Source organism: Coturnix japonica, chromosome 2 (assembly GCF_001577835.2).
Source record: "Coturnix japonica isolate 7356 chromosome 2, Coturnix japonica 2.1, whole genome shotgun sequence".
NCBI lineage: Eukaryota > Metazoa > Chordata > Aves > Galliformes > Phasianidae > Coturnix > Coturnix japonica.
The window spans coordinates 607,333-627,320 of record NC_029517.1 but is presented as its reverse complement, the minus strand read 5'-3'; the positions used below and the strand labels follow the sequence as shown (position 1 = coordinate 627,320).

Below are 19,988 nucleotides of genomic sequence, written 5' to 3'. Positions count from 1 at the left end.
AAATAAAGAACGTGAACTCCTGACAGCTACGGCTGGAGATCAGAGGGGCCCCCTCACCGCTCTGCTCACTCTTTAGCTCATCGATACAGACGGCACCACCTCGCAGTGAACCAGCGGCTGCGCTCTGCTTTTCCATGCCCAGTGTGGCCTCATTCATTCTTACACATTATCTACTAAATCTCGAGCTGTTGGTTTCAAAACATTTGCTGGTTTCAAAACATTTGCCAGCACTATCAGATATCTCTGCACTTAAGCTGCTGCTCACAAAGATCCCCTGAAAGGAGTTTCCCAGCTTTAGCTTGCAGTGGTTTGAAACTGAGCCAGGTTGGATCTTAGGAGGAAGTTTTTCCCCCAGAGGGTGGTGACGCACTGGAACAGGTTGCCCAAGGAGGCTGTGGATGCCCCATCCCTGCAGGCATTCAAGGCCAGGCTGGATGTGGCTCTGGGCAGCCTGGGCTGCTGGTTGCTGACCCTGCACACAGCAGGGGGTTGGTTTAAGATGAGCACTGTGGGCCTGTGCAACCCAGGCTGTGCTGTGATTCTATGATGATTACCAAAGGGCACATTCACAAAGTGTCAGTGCAGCCCTAAGCTTCAGCCACCCCAGGCAGCATCTCCACATGTTGACCCCACACAGCTGAGGTTCAAAACCAGAATCTCTACTCACTGCCATTAGGGAAATCAGTGAAGTCCCACTGTGATAAAACCAACGTTCCACTGAACAAAACCCAAAAAGGTGGTGGATTCTTTGTTTTCTTTAAGGATTTTGATTTTACTGCTGGTAAGAAAACAAACACGTACCACGAGTTCCTGCTGTCTATCAGTGAGCACCCTAAAATTGAGTGCAGTGTTACCTTTTGGTGTCTCAGCAGCTTCGGCCTCTGCTGGGGATGTTGCTAACGCCGTAGGAACAAAGTAAGGAGCTGCTGCTGCAGGGCATTCTGGCATAGCCAGCACTTCTGCTCCAGGGGCTGTGGGGGGCACTGGGCATAAAGAACAGTTTATTAAGAACTCAAAGAGCTCAGCAAACAGCTTCACCTCCTGGACTTGGGACGCAAATCGCTCCTCTGTCAGCAGGAGAATGATTTGGGCAATGTAAGAACACACAGCATCCTATGGGAAGCACCACAGCAGCACCGTGCAGCACCCAGCAGGACAGCACCAGCTCTAAGGGAGCCCTGAGCTCCAAAACCACTACAGATCCAGCTGCAGTCTGAAGGGTTCTCCTCCTGGCTCCTTTACCAAAATGAGGCAGACCCTTAGGAGGGAACACACAGCTCCGGTGTTTAACACCCCCAGCAGGTTTGACTTGTGTTTCTCCACTGCTTTTTGTCCCTTGAAAAGGCAGATGAGGACAGAAGCTCAGCTTCTGCTCTTCACAAACTCCACAGACAGTTCCCACAGATCAACTCAACTATTTTTACCTGGTGGCTCAGCAAAGAAAGAGGCATCCGGTCCCGTCGCGTAATGCTGAGCTCCCATCCAATGATCTTCAGGCACTAAGGAAAATACAACACAGTCAGTCCTGGCCCAATGCTGCTTCATTTTTAAAGCTCTTTGCCCAAGGGATCAACTGCTGCTGTTCTGACTTCACTCTTGGGTAACAACTTATGGGTTCACTTTAGGAGTGCCATCAGAACACTGTGCTCTTCTGCAATCACTGCTAAGCCACAGCCTGTATAACAAAGGAGTTATAACCAGCACTGACCCCATAGAACAGGCTGCCCAAGGAGGCTGTGGATGCCCCATCCCTGCAGGCATTCAAGGCCAGGCTGGATGTGGCTCTGGGCAGCCTGGGCTGCTGGTTGGTGACCCTGCACACAGCAGGGGGTTGGAGCTGGATGAGCACTGTGGGCCTGTGCAACCCAGGCCATGCTGTGATTCTATGATACCTCCCACCAAGGTTCTTTAGGACTGTTACACCAAGATTTCCTCCAAAACATCCCCCAAACCCAACCAGAGTATGACAGACAGTGATAGCAAAACTTCTGTTTCTCACCTGCTTTGTCCTGCAGAAATTCTGCAGCTGAATCGAGGCCCATGAAGGCTGACGGGTCTAAGACCTCTGCAGGGCAATAGGGGGACCCCAGGAACTGTTGGTCGGGTACCATCACAGACCCATGTGGCACTGAAGAAAAGAAGGCAGTTTGTCAGTCCTGTGCTGCCCCACCAACTCCCCTCCACAATTTAAAGGCTACGACACCTGCAAAATAAATGAACGTCCCCAGGCACAAAAAGGAACCACGCAAAGAGATGATTTGGTCTTATCTACTGCACAGCTTTCAGTACGTGCAAGTCAATGGAGAAGACGCCAACAAATGGCCACCAGGGATGAGCGCTGAGGAGGAACTCACCATGGATGTCTGTGGAAGTGTCAGCATGGTCTGTGAAGAGCTGCACATTCTTCATGTCAGGAGGAAATGACAGGTCTTGCAGGTTCTCCCCTCGGTGCATGCTGAAGGGGTCTGAGGGACACGGAATGAGGCAGCGTTACTGCGGGGCTGAAGCGTGGCATAGGATTGTCGGCAGAGATGCAAGCAGTGCCACCATGGAGGTGGTACCAGCAGGGCAGAGGGAGGGACCTCCAAGGAAAGCTGCCTGCAAAATGAGGGTCAGCCCCTCCATCACCAGACAGCACGGCCAACAGAAAGCAGGGCTGGCTGCTCAGACTGCTTAGAAAGGAAAACTGACTGCAGTCCGGATGGTAACTGAGGCACGAGGAGCCTTTCCTGTACCCTGCTCTATCAGATGGGTTATCTCACTGGAACGCCATCACTCCAAGCAGACACTGACAATGAAATGCCAAAGAGATGAACTGCCCGTGAGCTGATCACTGAGCCTCAACACACCCATGTGCTCAAAAACATGCAGTCATTTCCCATACATTTTTATCATAAACAAAAGAAGTCCCTGGAGGTGTTGAAGGCCAGGTTGGATGGGGCCCTGGGCAGCCTGGGCTGCTATGAAATGGGGAGGTTGGTGGCGCTGCCTGTGGTGGGGGGTAGAGAACCACAGACATACCTGCCATCTCCATGGCTTGGAACACTGGCTGTGGCTCAAAGCACAGCTCTCTGTCATCCATGGCCCACGTGTCGTTGCGGTCGAGGAACTCCTTATAGGACAGCTTTTCATCCATGATTTCTCCTGGGAACACTGAAATTGAAGAAAAAAGTGGCGCAGTCAATACAAAAATAATAACCCTGAACAATTCAAGATTTATTCCTGCATAATACAGCACCTAAAAGGCAACAAACACCAACTGTTGGCCAAGAGTTCATGGCTCTTTGCCTATCGTCTTGATCCAGACAGTTAAATGTAAGATGCAGAATAATGGGAACCTCTGCATCAGAAGATGATCAACAGGACTGAGAATGGAGAGCTCACACCACAGTGCTGTCCTGCTGCCAAACGTTGGACAACCCATGGCTGCACCTTTGCAACCATGGCTGCAACCATGACTGTGTGCCAATGGGCTGCTCTGACAAGGGAGGTACGACAGATGCTGTGCTTTGATGGGAGCCCATGACTGCAGGAGAACTGCAGTGCTGACACAGCTAGTGACAACAGTGCTAAACTGACCTCTGCATGCACTCTGAAGGCCAGAGAGTGGAAATGCAAACTGTGAGGCCTGTAATTACAAAGCACTGCCTCCCTTCTGATGTGTAAACATCATCAGGCTTTGAAATAAATGCAGTTTCTGCCCATGAGGGAGCGATGCCCATGGCCATGATGCAGCCCCACAGATGCTGCTGGCATCCCAGTGTGGTTCTGCCAGTGGCTCTGCTGCTTTATGCCCACATTTCCATGGCCACCAATGCACACATCCCATGCACACAGCCTCCCCCGAGCTCATCCGGACACACAGAACATTCAGCACAGCCACTGCCAGCACCAGCTTCTTTCTCCTGTCATCTGCCCTGGTGACAGGAGGAGTTAATCCACACAGAGCAGCACCCCCAGCACAGGGAGCTCAGAGCCGCAGGGCACACGGCCGGAGAGAAGCGCTGTGTGGAGGGGATTATGGTGGCAAAGCCTTTTTGCTGGGGAAGATGCTAATCTTGGGAGGTCGCTGGGCAGATCTCTAGCTGGAGGTTAAGTATCTTCTCAGTTAATGAGTCTGCAGCCACGGGATGCCTCTGCCAGAGCCAAACCAAGCAAAGAGGAAAAGAGAAGCTTAAGAGCTTCTTTCTTATGGCTGATCCTCAAGCTAATTTGCTCAGACTGCTGCGCTGGTCCTGCATCTCCATGGGATGCCAGGCATGCTGAAGGCACCCACTGAGACCCAGAGTTCTGCTGGAACAACCCCCAGCCCACCAACAATCTGTAGTGACCACAAAGGAAACGAGGGGGGCACATCTACCCCTCCTCAGCAAGGAACATGAAGCAGGGCGGCCTGGTCTGGTGGTTGGCCACCCTGTCCACAGCAAGGGGGCTGAAACTAGAAGACCTTTCAGGTCCTTTTCAACCCAGGCCATCCTATTAGTCTATGAGCATTGGCAGCAGGCAGAGAGTTGAGAGCATGCATGGTTTTGTGCTCCATGGGAAGCTGTGAGCTGCCTTGGGAGCATCCCAGCTCCTCTGTGTTGCACTGCTCCACCAGCATCTTCAGCTTCTTGCCTTGTTCCTCAGAAGGCCCCAACCCCTGCAGATGTGCACTGCAGACAAGGAAAAGGCTGAGCTATCAGCAGCCTGCGCTGCACCCAGAGCTGGATGAGGTTGTGTCAAAACTGACCTCGCTGCAGGGAAAAGCAAATTAAAATCCACCACCGAGTTGGATGGGGAAGATCAGGAAGATGCGATGGGTCCACAAGAACCTGGAGGGCATTTCAGATGGTGCTGACAACCAGAGAAGCATTTATTGCTTTCCTGATGAAATTCCACGCTGTTACATAAGCTGGGATGCTAAAAGTGCTTCTGACAGTCAGAACTGGTGTCACCTCGCTGCAAAGATGCACAGTCAGGGGCTGCAGAGTTCAGTGGCAGTTCATCACGTTGGGCCTCAGCGCAGTGATCAGCCTGTGCACATCCCTCTGCAGGGCCGTCCCACCCCCAGGCAGACCAACAGCTCTTTCCAGCTCGGGCTCAGCTGCAGACTTACTGCGGGTGCACTCAGTGCCCTCATCCAGGCCATCAATAAGGGGGTTAAACACGACAGGCCCTAATACCAACCCCTGGGAAACTCCACTTCTCATTGATCACCAGCTGGATGTGACTCCATTCCCCACCACTCTCTGGGCCCGGCCATCCAGCCCCTTCTTTTTGACCTATTTGGTAGTGACACGTCACTTTGTACCTTAATCTTGTACACCTTCCACCCAGCAGCAGCACTCCATGACCCTTTCAGGTCCCTTCCACCTGGGGTTATTCTCTATCTCACAGGCTGTGTGTGCTGGCATCCCACCTTGATCTATCACGATCTTCTGACACGGCCACGTCAGTGTGTCTGTGAACGTCCTGCCCTACACACACCAATCTGCCTTTCTTAGCTCCCCGCTTTTCCAACAGATCTAACTCAAGAGCTCATAATCATGACAAGCTTCCATCCACAGCCCTTTTCTCACTGCTGCTCATACCTTTACTTGCCTAAAAGGTCAGTTCTATCACATCTATTTGCTTTCCAACTCATCACAGAATCATTACGGTTGGAGATGTCCACGTCCATCCAATCAACCCCAAAACCCACTGCCCACAGCTCCCAGTGCTGCATCCCACAGCTCTGGGACACCCCATCCTGAATTGCTCCCACTATCCACCCTGACTCTCCCAGGCACAATGTGAGGCACAACCTCTTGTCCTCAATGTATCTCCTATCCTCATATCCAAGGAGCTCTCATCAGTGAAAGCATGCACCAAGCATGGCACCAGCACTCACAGAGTGGCCCAGGTTGGAAGGGGCTGTCCCTGCTGGTCACCCCTGTGCTGATGGAGCCCACTCTTGGGATCCCTTCCTTCATTTCTCAGCACTTCCAGGAGTGACACGCGTGGATTGGCGCTACGAAGGGGGCTTGTCCCCAATCCACACGTGTTACTCCTGCAGCATGGATGTGCATAGATCCACCCCATCCACCAGCACTGCAAAGCCCTTAAAATAGCAATTCTCCCTTCAGCACCGCAGTCATGTTTGTTTAATGCTGTGAGATTACAGGCTGCTGACCTACTTTCCTCTGCTCAAAGCACAGCAGCAGTCGGGAGAAATCTATCTGCCGCGTCTGCGAGAGAAGAGTTTTACGGCCATTCATTCCAAATGTGTCAAATGAATGACATCAAAGCACGAAGCCATTTGCATAACATGGGATAGGATCCACATTTCTATTGCTTCTTGTTCAGGGAGCTTATTATGGAATCAGAGAATGGCTTGGCTTGCAATGGACCGCAATGGTCACCTGCTTGCAACCCCCTGCTATATGCAGGGTCAGCAACCAGCAGCCCAGAGCCACATCCATCCTGGACTTGAATGCCTGCAGGGATGGAGCATCCACATCCTCCTTGCAACCTGTCCCAGTGCTCAATCTTCTGCTCCAAGAGATGTGATGCACTGCAATGAGGTCGATCCATGCGCTGCAGCTCATAATTGCACACCCAAAACACAACTCGAATCCTGCCTGAGTCAGACCCCTGGCCTCCCAGCACGCTGTCTCACCCAGCTGTGTATGGCAGAGCAGGGCACACAGCCAGCACAGAGCGCTGCTGATGTTGAGCAGAGCGGACGTTTCCAGGCTTGTCGGGAACCTTCCACGGCTCCGACGCATGCAGAGCGCAGTGACGGCGCTGCGGGGCACTGCTGCAGTCTGGGCCTCATTCTTGGTTTAGGAAAAATACAGACAGCACCGAACGTCTGACCTTGGAACGCACAGAAGGGCCGCACTGCGCTCTGCGGGCATGGAATCACACAACCATTATGGATGGAGAAGAGCCCTGAGATCCCCATGCCCAACACCAGCCCCTCACCGTGCCCACATCCCTGCAGCTCCTGAGCATCTCCAGGGACAGAGACCCCCCCCAACTCCTGGCTGCCCTTTGGGAGTAGGAATTGTCCCTAATGTCCACCCTGACCCTCTGCTGCTGCAATATGAAGTCATTCCATCTCATCCCATCCCTTACCCAGCAGCAGAGGCCGACCCCACCTCATCACCACCCCCTGGCAGCAGCTGCAGGCAGCAGTAAGGTCACCATTGAGCCCCCTCTGCTCCAATCTGACCCACCCCACAGCTCCAGCCGTTGCACAGCACTGTGCTGCAGCCCCCCATGCCCCACTGCCCCCTCTGCACACACTGCAGGACCCCCAAGAGGGCCCCAGCACTGAGCTCAGCACTGCAGTGCAGCCCCACCACTGCCACACAGAGGGGTGGGCAGCTCCTGCCCTGCTGCCAGCGCTGCTGCTCACACACCACGATGCTGTTGGCCTTCTTGGCCCCTGGGCACGTTGCTGGCACATGGTCAGCCCAGCATCAGCCAACACTCACAGGTCTGTTTCCTCTGCACAGCCCTCCAGCCGTCCTGCCCCACGCCTGCAGCGCTGCCTGACAGTGATCACCCCTTAAAACCTTGCTGCTGTATGAGTGGCACTTGGAAAGCCAAACTGTTTGCATCACTGGAAACCAGAATGGCGTTGATGTCACAGGCTGGACGTCGCAGAGACTCCAAGCAAAGCAAATGGAAGACTTGAGTGAGCCAAGAGCAAAATATGTTTATATGCAGCCAGGGGAAATGTTAGAGACACTGGAAGCAGAAGGAAATGGCATAAAGGTAAATAAAGCACTGGCCAGGCTGTGGCCATTGGAGGATTGATCACCTGCTGGAGGAGCACGACAGGCAGCCAGAGCATGAAGGTCAGGAATCCAGAGTAAGTCATGCTTAACATTTCTATTGTGAGAGGTTAGGAAGGGCTCTGATGAAAGGGCAGATGGAGTCATCAGGCAGCATTAGGATGGATGGCAGCCGGGGAGAACTCAGGGATATCCACGATCAGAACAGCAGACGTGAGAAAGTTGGATGTTATCAGATTGAAGGTTATGCAAGGGAGGAAACAGAGCTCAACAGGAGCTGAAGGAGAAGCAAAGGGGCTCCTGACCATGAGCTGGGACTGATGAAAGCAGATGAGAGTGCAGAGCCCAGCAGGGAGGGCTGCTGGTTGGCGACCCTGCACACAGCAGGAGATTGGAACTGGATGAGCACTCTGGGCCTTTGCAACCCAGGCTGTTCTATGATCCTATGATTCCATGACTTGGTGCATTCACACTGCTGTGGACATGAGCTGTGTCCCAGCTGAGTGCAGGTCGTGTCACGGTGGTCTCACAAAGCAGACCCCCATTGGGCAGGGCCTGCATCCGGACTGCAAGGACATCTCCCCTGAGCTGACTTAGAGAGGCTGATCTCCATCAATGAGATCCCACGCTTCAGCAACGTTTGCCTGACAACCTCATTTCAGATCACAGGGTTTGGGGCTGTGCTGTGGTTGGGGCCATAGCAGCACAGCGCTGCTCAGGTGATGCTCGGTGTGAGCAGGGGGAGCTGACAGCACCACACGACAAGAACCCTATTTTATAACCAACATCAATAATGAAGAAGTTCCCTCCATGACAAAGCAGAAGCATCTCCTCAGACCTCACCACCCGTCACGTCTCAGACGCACTGTGCTAACCTGAGAGGCCGGATCAGCCTGTACTGACGCAGGGATGAGCTGCCTGTTCTCTGCTATCCCAGCAGCTTTGCACTTTCTGCCCCGATGCACAATTTCATTCTACAGCCACACGGCTTCAGCTGGCACCGGGAGATGTTCGACACAAATTGCTCTGCAATTAGGGCACAGTATGCGGCAGCCCATCAAGAGCGCAGCCACCTCCGGCCCCTCTGCTCTGCCAAGGCCCATTACACATCACACAGCCCCCAACAGTGGTGATCCCTGCTGGCTCCCAGCACCCTGAGCTGCTCTATGGCCAACCTGTGCCCACCGCAGCACCCCGCAGCTCATCACCCAGCTCCACCATCAGCTACAGGGCACCACATGGAATCCCAGAGGCTGGAATTGCCCCCAAAAGCACCACGTTCAGCCATCAGCCCATCTCAATGCACAGAGCCATTCAGGATGGAGAGGAGCTCTGGATGGCTTCACATCCTTCTATCGTGTCAACCACATCATTCAGCTTGGTGTCATAGCAAACCTGCTGTGGTTGCACTCAAACCCATAACTGATGTCATTGATGGAGATGCTGAAGAGCACTGGTCCTGTAACAGACCCCTGGGGGGCACCTCCCATCACCGTCCTCCACCTGGACACGGTGCCATTCAGCACAATCCTCTGTCTACGGCCTTCCAACTCCTTATCTACCAAACTGCCACCCCTCAAGCCCCTTTGTCTCCAAGTTAGAGATAAGGCTGTGCTGAGGGACCTACCAAAGGCCTTACACAGGTCCAGGCAGATGACATCGGCCACCCTTCCTTTGTCCACCGATGCTGTCACTCCATCATAGGAGGCCTCCAGGTGGGTGAGACACAACCTTCCCTTGTTGAAGCCGTGCTGGCTGTCTGGTGTCACCTCCTCATCCCTCATGTGCCTTAACCCATCTTCTAGGAACAACTGTTCCATGACCTTCCCAGCACAGAACTGATGCCCACCAGCCCGTAGTTCCCTGGCTCCTCCTTCCTCCCTTTCTTTAAGTGGGAGTGACGTTTCTATTTTTCCAGTCCTCAGGGACTTTGCTCAGCAGCCACTTTTCAGATAGGATGGACAGCAGCAGAAGGACAGACATCGCCAAAAGGTGGATACGCTTTAGACTAAGCTCCGTCTGGATGTTCTGGATGTGTATTTCATTGCATTGCGTTGTTTCCTTTGGCAAGCCTTGCAAGCATGAACTTCGCATGAACTCCACTTATCTAAAGGGTTGCTGCCAAAAAATGCACCGTAAACCATTGGAATAAGCAAGAAAAGAAAGGGGATGTCAGCCCAGGCATGGGGGAGGAAAAAGGAAAGTAACTCTTGGATGCAGAAATGTCCCAGAGACAGACGTGACAGGAAAACTGGGGGGTGGGAGCGTGGGGTAAGAGCAAGAGCTGGGCACAGCAGCACCAGCTCCCACAGCCCCTCGTGGGGGTCCTGCAGTGTGTGCAGAGTGGGGGGCTGCAGCACAGTGCTGTGCAGCGACTGGAGCTGTGGGGTGGGTCAGTGTGGAGCAGTGGGGGCTCAATGGTGACCTTACTGCTACCTGCAGCTGCTGCCAGGAGGTGGTGATGAGGTGGGGTCGGCCTCTGCTGCTGGGTACGGGATGGGATGAGCAGGAATGGCCTCATATTGCAGCAGCAGAGGGTCAGGGTGGATGTTAGGGACAATTCCTACTCCCAAAGGGCAGCCAGGTGTTGGGGGGGGTCTCTGTCCCTGGAGATGCTCAGGAGCTGCTGAGATGTGGGCACAGTGTGGGGACGGCAGTTGGAGATGATGATCTTAAGGGTCATTTCCAACCTGAATGGCTAGAACCATAGAACGATAGAACCACAGCATGGCTGGGTTGAAAAGGACTGCAATGATCATCTCATTTCAACCCCCCGCTACGTGCAGGGTCACCAACCACCAGAGCAGGCTGCCCGTGGTGCTATGGTTCTATGGCAGGAGCCATAGAGAACTGTACTAAACTTAGTGCTCCAAAGAAACACGGCCCCAAAGCAATGTCCATGGGGCAGCTACAGCAGGACGTGCACACAGAGCTGCTCCCACCGCACCAAAACCCAGCACTGCCCTCCCCAGCTGCACACAAAGGCAGAGTTCAGAGGGGAACAGGCTGCAGTTCCCAACCCCTTAAGCAGGAGGAGGCAGAAAGCTGCCAGCCCCACCACCTGAATCCACCCATGCAGGCTTTGCACAGCGTGGCTATGGAGCACAGAGCCCTGAGCTGTGGATCAGAACCAGCTTAAAGCCCCGCAGAGCTGAGCAGCCCCAGCAGCACCACGAGCACCAGCTGCTACCAAGAGCTTCTCCATGTGCACTGCTGCATTCCCTGCACCAAGGACGCGGCCCCCAGCCCTCCCCAGCCCTTGGATGCTGTCAGTGCAGCCAGAACTGATTCTCCTTCCTTCTATTTTTGCATCCCTTTCAAAGCACCCGACCACGTGGCTCCCTGAAAGCATTTCAATTCCCATCAGACAGCACAGCCACCTCACTGCTCTGAGCCCGCAGCCCTGGGAAGGCTCAGCCAGGAGAGCAGGGATCCACAGCAGCACCGAGGAGGTTCTGAGCACAGCACGACGCAGGAGGCTCGTTTGAGGTTCATCGCAGTGGTTTATTCAGCAGCCATACACAGCTCCAGGTGACAGCAGACAGGTTTGTAAGCACAGAAAGGTGAGGGTGAGTCCTGCACATACATCATGAGCCCTGAAAGCTGGACTAAAGCAGGGGGAGCAGAGCTGGAACTGTGACACACCTGGTTGATAATAAAGGACAGAACAAAGCCGGGCTCAATGACTGACGGGGCACAGTGACAGAGCTCTGCTGCTCGGTCTGAGAACCCCTCCTGTTGTTCCCGGGGTGCTGGTCCCACTTAAGGCAAAAGGTGAGGAGGGACAGCTCGAGGCACCACGCTCAGCAAACAAATGCACAGAGCTCTGCTTTTGGCAATCACAGAATCACTTATTTGGTCCCAAATAAGGAAGACGGGTCGGGTCTCTGTTTGAGGGAGAGCTTTGGAGGGCAGCTGGAAGTGGTGGGAGCAGCGGTGCTCACCCCAGGTGTGCTGCTCCTGCATGGCTGTTGCTGTAATGCAGCCGGTAGGGGGGCACCGGGGGGGTCTGACAGCTACTCCCTTCCCAAAGCAGCGTCTACCTTGTCTTGGCAGAATTTTACAACAAGAGCTTCTGGGGATTCATATTCTGCACCTCAGGGTGCATTTGGGCTCAGACACATGCTGTACTTTCAGCAGGTGCTGTGGGCAAAGCAATGGTAACCATCCAACAGCCCCATCCCCAAACAACCCATGTGTGGGTCTGCCAGAACCCCGGCTGAGTTTGTCTCATCCAAAGCAGTGCAAAACCTGCAGTGCCCACAGCCCAGCTCACACCCCAGCAGAACGTGGCCATTCCGCATCCGCTCCCCAAGTCTCCGTGATAAACGCTGTGATGTGGAAACACTCAGTTTTAAGACGACGTCATTAGAGATAAGAACCTCCTGGGGGAAGGTGCCAAAGCAGCCAGGAGAAAAGTGAGTGGGACCGTGAGTGGAGGGAGGGGGCAGCAATGCAGTCATAGGGCACCATCAGCCACCAAGGGCACCTTTGGGCACAGCCCCCCTCCTGCTGTCAGACACCCACAACAACAGCATTTGGCTGGAAGTTAAAAGTGGTTTGACCGAAAACGGAGCCGTGGCTGCGATGTGGATACAGCGGGAGAGCCGACACAGTGAGCAACGCACAGCTGTGCTCACAGAAAGAAAGGGAGGTCTCAATAAGCACTGCACAGCAGAGGGAGGAGGAGGAGGGCTGGTCGGCCACGGTGCTGCCGCCCTTGGTTCTTCTATATGCAAAGTCCGAGGTGTAAAGCAAGAGCTCTGCAAAATGCTGAAGGTTTTAGAAGAGCAATGGCAGGTAGAAAAGGACACTGGTCTTGTGACAGTGGCAGCCCCAGTGTTAGGAGACAGTCTAGGCCTCTAGGAGGAGAAAATAGAAGAGGGGAAAAGGAGGAGGAGAGGGAAAAGGGAAGGGGAAAGGGGCAAAAAAGCGCAAGTGATTAGTAAACATGAACATCCAGGTAGCACACTGCACAACAAGCAACATTTCACCGCGTGCAGCCAGGAGATTTGCCAAAAGCCAGCTCAGATGTGGCACAGTTTGCTCCTCCAGGTGTCTGTGAATGCAGCCCAGCCATGCTGGGGCATCTGACACCATCAATGGCACCATCAGTGGCACCATTGGTGGCACCATCAATGGGACCATCAATGGGACCATCAATGGGACCATCAATGGGACCATTGGTGTCACATTGCTGCTGGAGCAGCAGCTCAGGATGCTGCTTGCAAGCACAATTTGCACTGAAATCAATGGCCAAGCATTTCTGTGGCCTGACCTGAGAGAAAGACCTGGGCCAGCCAAGCAGGGATAGCGGGTGCAGGCGGCGCAGATCACTGCTCCCAGCAGGACAACAGGCTGCTCCCACTCATCCATCTGATCACCATCGATGGATTTCTTCCCATAAATTTGTCTTTCTTTTTCTTTTGATTTCATTTAATCCCTTCGAGCTTTGGGCAAATATCCTGCATCAGGAGTTGCAAACGTAGCGCTGCTCAAAGATCACTTTTGTTTCTGTTTCAGAGCTGCTGTTAGTTCCACTGGGCACCCACTGCTGCCTCCCCACTCCCACCCCACCCCACGCACAGCAGGCAGCCATGGCTGCTCCCCAGCACTGCACCGACTGCTGCTGCATTTACCCTTATAAGGAAGCAGCAATGACCACTTCCAGTCGCTGTGCTGGGGGCCCAACTCACAGCTCCTGCTCGGTAGCTCCCGTGTTCTCCAAACCAGAGCAAAAGAACAACGTGCCAAGATGGAGCTCCCCAAAGAGCTGCTGCTCCCCAGTGACGCGCTGGGACAGGCTGCCCAAGGAGGCTGTGGGTGCCCCATCCCTGCAGGAATTAAATGGAACAAGGAGGCTGTGGGTGCCCCATCCCTGCAGGCATTAAATGGAACGAGGAGGCTGTGGATGCCCCATCCCTGCAGCCATTCAAGGCCAGGCTGGATGTGGCTCTGGGCAGCCTGGGCTGCTGGTTGCTGACCCTGCACACAGCAGGGGGTTGGAATGGATGAGCACTGTGGGCCTTTGCAGCCCAGGCCATGCTGTGATTCTGTGGTTCTCAGCCTCATGGCACACAGGTTTTACTTTCTGCAATACTGACCTCTGCACATCTCTATGTCCATCACAGAAGTGCAGCATGGTCACCATGACAGCAACCCTGCAGTCAGTGCTGGGCCGTCCCCACTGCGCTCTGCTGGGATCTGGGGCAGTGAGCAGTGAGACACGGGCAAGTCAACACTGGGATTCATTGGACAGGTGAGAAGCACAGCAGCACTTCCCATGCTCTACACTGGGGACATAAGCAGACACCTGTGTTCCCAAAGAGCCTAACTGCATCTCCCCTGCACTTCCCTTGAGTCTGTTTGGGAATCCAACGTGAACACAGCAAGGTGCTGAGCGCTGCCTGCAGCTCTGGGCACAGCCTTAAGCTGCACACCATGAGCATCACCCTGCTTGGAGCTGCTCCTATCCCAGCCCCACGGCACAGCCACAGGGATCACTGCAGCTTCAAGACACAGCACAGGGAACAGAGCAGCTGAACATGAGAGAGAATGGTGTGTGCTGCCCGGCACAGAACACAGACAGCAGCATTCACTCCCTGTGGAGCCCAGTGACTCCACTGCAGCTCCAGCACATCTCCCCTGTGCTTCTGCAGGGCTTCAGCTGCTCTTCAGCTCCATGGGAGCCAAAGTCTCCAGTACCTCCTCAGAAGGAGCATTCAGCCCTTGCTCCCACATTGGTTGTTCTGCTGTTCCATAATGAAGAGCGTGGCGGGGAAAGAAGCAGTGGAACAGCTCCACTGTACAGACCTTGTGTTGTTCCAAGGAACCTCATTAACTCAATACCTGCCTTTGACACGCTGCCTCTGCTGCTTTGATGTCACTTTGTGACAGCCTTTACCAGGAAAAACAACCCAGCTCTGCCCCATAAAGACGGGTGATGTGAATAAACTGAAGGGCTGCAGACACATCAAGGTATCTTTGATCGCAGCTGTTCGCACCGAGTGCACAAGGAGTTCAACCTCCAGAACACTCATACTGAAAACGTAACAAGAATTCCTTTAAAGCACAAATTCAGCAGCTCTGTAAAAATTCCCAACCATTCAGCAGCCATACTTGTCATGTCCTATGCCTGAGTCTGTTATTTGCATGTTAGAAAGGCAGTTCAGGATCATCCCTATGGCTGTGACCAGCAGCAGGATGGCACAGCTCACAGCTGGCTTTGCATGCAGCCTTGCAGTGCTGTGCTGCTCAACCTGAAGAGCTCGGCTGGAATTGGGTAGGAAACCTCACTGACAGCACAAGGTCTCAAAAGAGGGAACTGCTGTTTGTCATTAAAGGTTGGAAGATGGCTGAGTCCAGCACGTGCCGTGCTGACAAAGATGAATTATGTTCCAGGTTCCTTGCAGTCTGGAATATTGGTTCACTTATCACAAGTTCCTTGTGAAACAAGCAATTCCTGTGCTGCTGAGAGCTCAGCTCCAGCTCTGACAGCACGTGGCCAAAGCACTGGGACAGAGTTACAGCAAGGCAGCCACGGAGGCGCCCAAGAGAAGCTACAGAATGAATAGCAGTTCTGAGTAGTGGGCACTGAGTAGTGTGGGAAAGAAGGAAACATCCCCACCCGTCCCACTGGGGACAGATGCCATGCCTTTATGTTATGCTATGGTTAGGATGGAGCTCTGCTAAGAGTCTCTGGGCTTCCTGGAAAGCCATTTGGGTAGCGGTGCCCTGGGTGTCACCATCCCACACTGAGTGTGGGTAACACACACAGCCCTCAGAGCACGGCAGCAAAACCCAACTCCAAATGGAAGTTCTTGAAGTATTTGAAGCAAAAGAGTTCATCTAAGAAAGACCAAATAAAACCAACCCTCTGCAGAGAAACACCCAATGACGATGAGCACGTTGACTGGACGTCTGGCTGCCCCGAAGACAAATGACAACAAGGGTTCTGTGCTGGCTCTTACCTGGGCGGTGATCTGCCATCCCATGGTCGCCATTTTCTATTACGGTTGGCCCAGTGGCTGAAGGATCTGCAACGAAGCACAGGCAGCGTTAGTACTGCGTGACCTCAATCCAAAAGGAGGGCAACGCCAACGTTACGAAACACAGAAGGACTTTTCCCCAGAATTATTTGGAAACGAATTAAGGCGCCCACGTGGTGCTGAGTCTGTGCCACGTGAAGCCCAAAAGGAAGAGCCGACCTGTCATGGAGGAGCCCATGATGGAGACCCACAGCACAGTGAGCACTAAGAGGGACACTGAAATGACCAGAGGGCTGGAGCAACTCTCCTATAAGGAAAGGGTGAGGGAACTGGGCTGGTTTAGCTTGGAGACAAGAAGCTGTGGGGAGACTTCATTGTGGGCATCCAGTACTTGAAGGGAGTGTATAAACAGGAGGGGGAACGGCTGTTTGTGAGGGTGGGCAGTGATAGGACAAGGGGGAATGGTGTTAAACTGAGACAGGGGAGGTTCAGGTTGGATCTTAGGAGGAAGTTTTTCCCCCAGAGGGTGGTGACGCACTGGAACAGGTTGCCCAAGGAGGCTGTGGATGCCCCATCCCTGCAGGCAAAGGCCAGGCTGGATGTGGCTCTGGGCAGCCTGGGCTGCTGGTTGTGCCCTGCAACACAGCAGCAGGGGGTTGGAGCTGGATGAGCACTGTGGGCCTTTGTAACCCAGGCCAGTCTATGATTCTATGACCACTCACACCCCCATGGCACAGCACCAACCCAGAGCCAGCACCAGGCACCACCACCACAGGGGATATTCAGCAGCACCTCTGGATTTCTATCCCTAGCCCAACAAACAGACCCTTGGTGCTACACTACACATAAGAGCTTACTGCAAAGAGAAGGCTGCCTCAGGCCATCCCAGTAAGACTTGGGGAACCCCAGGGCTCCACATCACAGGAGAAGGGCTGGGTCAGGGAGCACTGATGGGGATGGATCACAGCTCCGAGACCACTCCTGGCTGTCCTTGAAAGGTTCCCAAGGGCTGGCAGGAAGCAAACATCCTCCCCATCTGCTTGGAGGGCAGCTCCAGGAAGGTCCCTGCGCCTCTAGGGACCATCTCCAAGCATGCCAGGCTTTTTAACAGGCTGCTCAAAGGCCACTGTTGGGAATAACTGAGGTATTTAATTAACATATAGCAATAAGAATACTTCTTGAACTTGAACACTCCTTCCTAATGAGCAAAATATGGCTGTGGGATTCCCTGTTCTCTCTATAATTTCCACACTAGACCACTGAGGGTCAGTCACTACAATCAGCTTGGGAAACTCCCTGTGGATTTTGTTCATATGACAGCAACATGAGCAGCCTATGGACCCTGCAGGAGCAGCTGGGCTGTGCCAGCACCCAGAGCAGCACAGAGTGCCAGCAGTGCAGGGGTTCAGGTGAACATTGATTCCCAGCAGACACAGCACACACTGCGCAGTGCTGCTGCCCCCTCCCCAAACAGAGCTGCATGGAAAAGCACTCAGGACACAGAGCCGTGGGGCTGCACTCAGCCCTCAGCACAGCACAGGGAATGCATTCCAGCTCCTCCAGCGGCTCGTGCTTTACAGACATCCAACACGAACTTGTGAGACAGCTGATAGCAAAACATACACCTACATCATTTCCAAGTGCCTGAGAATGCTGCAGGAATCCCCCGACCTGTTCCTCAGCAGCCCAACGCAGCAGCTCCTCCTGCTGTCAGGCTGTGCAGGCCCTGTCCCTTAGCACAGCAGTGCAGCAGCTCAGCCCCAGCACAGCACCCTTAGGAGCCGTGCTCTGCATGGCCCTGCATGGCTGCACGCACAGCTTAGGGGTGCAGAAGTGTTGACCTGTCATCCTGGGCAGCTGGCACTCGGGGTGCCCACTTTGGGGTCACAGCTACTCAGAACACAAACATGTCATCCAAAGGGAACCAAAACCCACTGAAACATTACTGAAGCCCATCAAATGCTTGTTCAGCATGGAGAAGAGAAGGGTTTGAGTTGTGTGGCTCTGCAGGTCAGCTCCCTTGGAGCAATGGAATCTCATAGAGCTGAGTGCAGCCCTGCAGGCCGCGCCTCCTCCTCCCTCCCTCTAAATTGCTTAAAAACAAAAGCATGTCAAGATGTTGTAACTACATAATCCTCATCAAAATCACAAGATGGTATTTGCATCTGGCCAGCGGATCAAAGGATTGTTTTTATATAAACAAATTTAAGGCAGCATTTGCTAAACCCATAATCTCAAGCAAATGGACGGTGCCAATGTAAGAAGCCCTAATCCGCAGCAGCGAGTTGGTGCAGCACACACGTGAGTGCAGCCACGGCAGAGCAAGGCTTCCCCATCAGGAAGGGGGACACGGAGAGAGCTGGGCAGGCTGTGGGCACAGCCCTTAGAGCACTCCATGGTCTGACTCCCATGTGAGCGCACAGACTTGGCTGGAAAGCTCAGCCATTCAAGGCCAGGCTGGATGTGGCTCTGGGCAGCCTGGGCTGCTGGTTGCTGACCCTGCACACAGCAGGGGGTTGGGAGTGGAGGAGCACTGTGGGCTTGTGCAACCCAGGCCAGTCTGTGATAAGTGATAACAAAAGCACTGATAACAGCATCCTATGGTCAGAAGGAGATGCAAAGTCTCAGGGAATAGCTCGGGCTATTTCAGTTCATGCCTTTTGGCATCCTGCCTCAGAATGGCTCTGGAGCAGCAGTCCAGCTCAGCTCCCAGGGTCAATAAAAGGCCTATAGCTCTGCTTGCTTGATGGCACTTGGTTCAAGGTTTTCAACTTCTAACCTGGGGAATTAAGGAGAATTTGAATGTAAAAGGCAGTGGAGCTTTGCCCGGCTTCATGGCACATCCTCCACCCTCAGCTCAGCGTGTGACCAAATACGAACATCTTCTGCACGAAGGGTGCAGGTGGGGGAGAGGAGAGGGAAGCTCCGGGGCTCAGCTGCAGGTTGGGAGCAGCTCTGTGTGCCACCAGAAGGGCACTGAGCTGAGCTGGGCCCGCAGTACCCACAGAGCCACCTCGTGGCTGTATGTGCCTGGGATGACCCAGAGCTCCATGTGCAGCAAACCGAGAGACCTCCATCACTTCAATGGAGCCCTATAAAGCCACGGCACATCCCTTTGCACAGAGGATGCTCAGCCCTGGCTGCACAGGAGCCCTCCCTCCTGCCCCAGCACCCCCAGCTCAGGTGTGCAGCCCACAGCAGCTGAACCCAGAGCAGAGCAGAGCTGAGCAGCACTGGTTGCACCCGCAGCAATCCATCCCTCAGCGTTACGTAAAGACCCCACCGCTGTAAGAGGATTACCCCAGACCGCAGCAAATTATGATGCTCAGCCAGTTGTTAGAAAGAATAAAACGCTTTCTTCTTAATCTGTGCCTTTCCAGTGCCATTTCTTAAATTAACTATTATTAAATCTTTGCCCTCGGATGCATCTCAGTGGCCACGCAGTGCTCAGCACCTCCTCCTCCATCTCCTTGCACTCCAAGCCAAATAACCCGAGTCCCAGCTCCAACTTACCTAACCTGGCTCGTGGCTTTAGAAACAGAGTGCAACAAACCCAAAATAGCTGGAGCCTGCCAGGCTGCGTGACGAAACCTCTCCTGACTGGGGAAGGGCAGCAGACAGTGCACTGTCTGAACACATTTGTGCCTTTAACATCAATAAATGAATGGGCAGGAGCTGAGTGCTGTGGGAGCTGCTGTGCTCTGCCAGGACCTTGGGGCTCTTTGCAACAGGAGAAGGGCAGGGAGCAGAAATTACTGCGCCTCCCCAGGGCTGTGCTGGGGTCCTGGACAGGCAGCTTGTGTTGTATGGGCTCAGAATAGGAACCTGCAGCTTCACATTGTGTTGTATGGGCTCAGAACAGGAACCTGCAGCTTCACATTGTGTTGTATGGGCTTACAGAAACCTGCAGCCTCACTCACATTGTGTTGTATGGGCTCAGAATAGGAACCTGCAGCTTCACATTGTGTTGTATGGGCTCAGAATAGGAACCTGCAGCTTCACATCGTGTTCTTTGGGCTCAGAACAGGAGTGTGCAGCCTCATGGCTTCCTTAAAGCAATCAGAAACAGGAAGAGAGGCTCCAGAAGAAAGAGGAATCCTGATCACATTGGGGGAAAAACTGATCAAACTCATTAAGACATAAAAAGACCAAATGCCAAGACTGGCCTGCGGTAAAGTGACACCATTTGAAGGTGTGGAGCGACAATCCTCACCCTCCTTGTGTAAGGTGCAGA

General features: G+C 53.7%; 1 protein-coding gene across 11 annotated transcripts in view; it reads right to left on the bottom strand.

Moving 5' to 3' along the window:
- MAP4 (microtubule associated protein 4) overlaps positions 1 to 19,988 on the bottom strand; it is a 90,491-nt gene that overhangs the window by 42,464 nt on the left and 28,039 nt on the right. For all 11 annotated transcript variants that reach the window (XM_015852720.2, XM_015852727.2, XM_015852721.2 and 8 more), the window contains 6 exons: positions 15,737 to 15,802; positions 3,022 to 3,153; positions 2,355 to 2,465; positions 2,000 to 2,128; positions 1,425 to 1,499; positions 855 to 983 (listed from right to left, as the gene is read on the bottom strand). In XM_015852720.2, the coding sequence (XP_015708206.1) occupies positions 855 to 983; positions 1,425 to 1,499; positions 2,000 to 2,128; positions 2,355 to 2,465; positions 3,022 to 3,153; positions 15,737 to 15,802 (642 nt within the window). The remainder of the gene's footprint in view (positions 1 to 854; positions 984 to 1,424; positions 1,500 to 1,999; positions 2,129 to 2,354; positions 2,466 to 3,021; positions 3,154 to 15,736; positions 15,803 to 19,988) is intronic.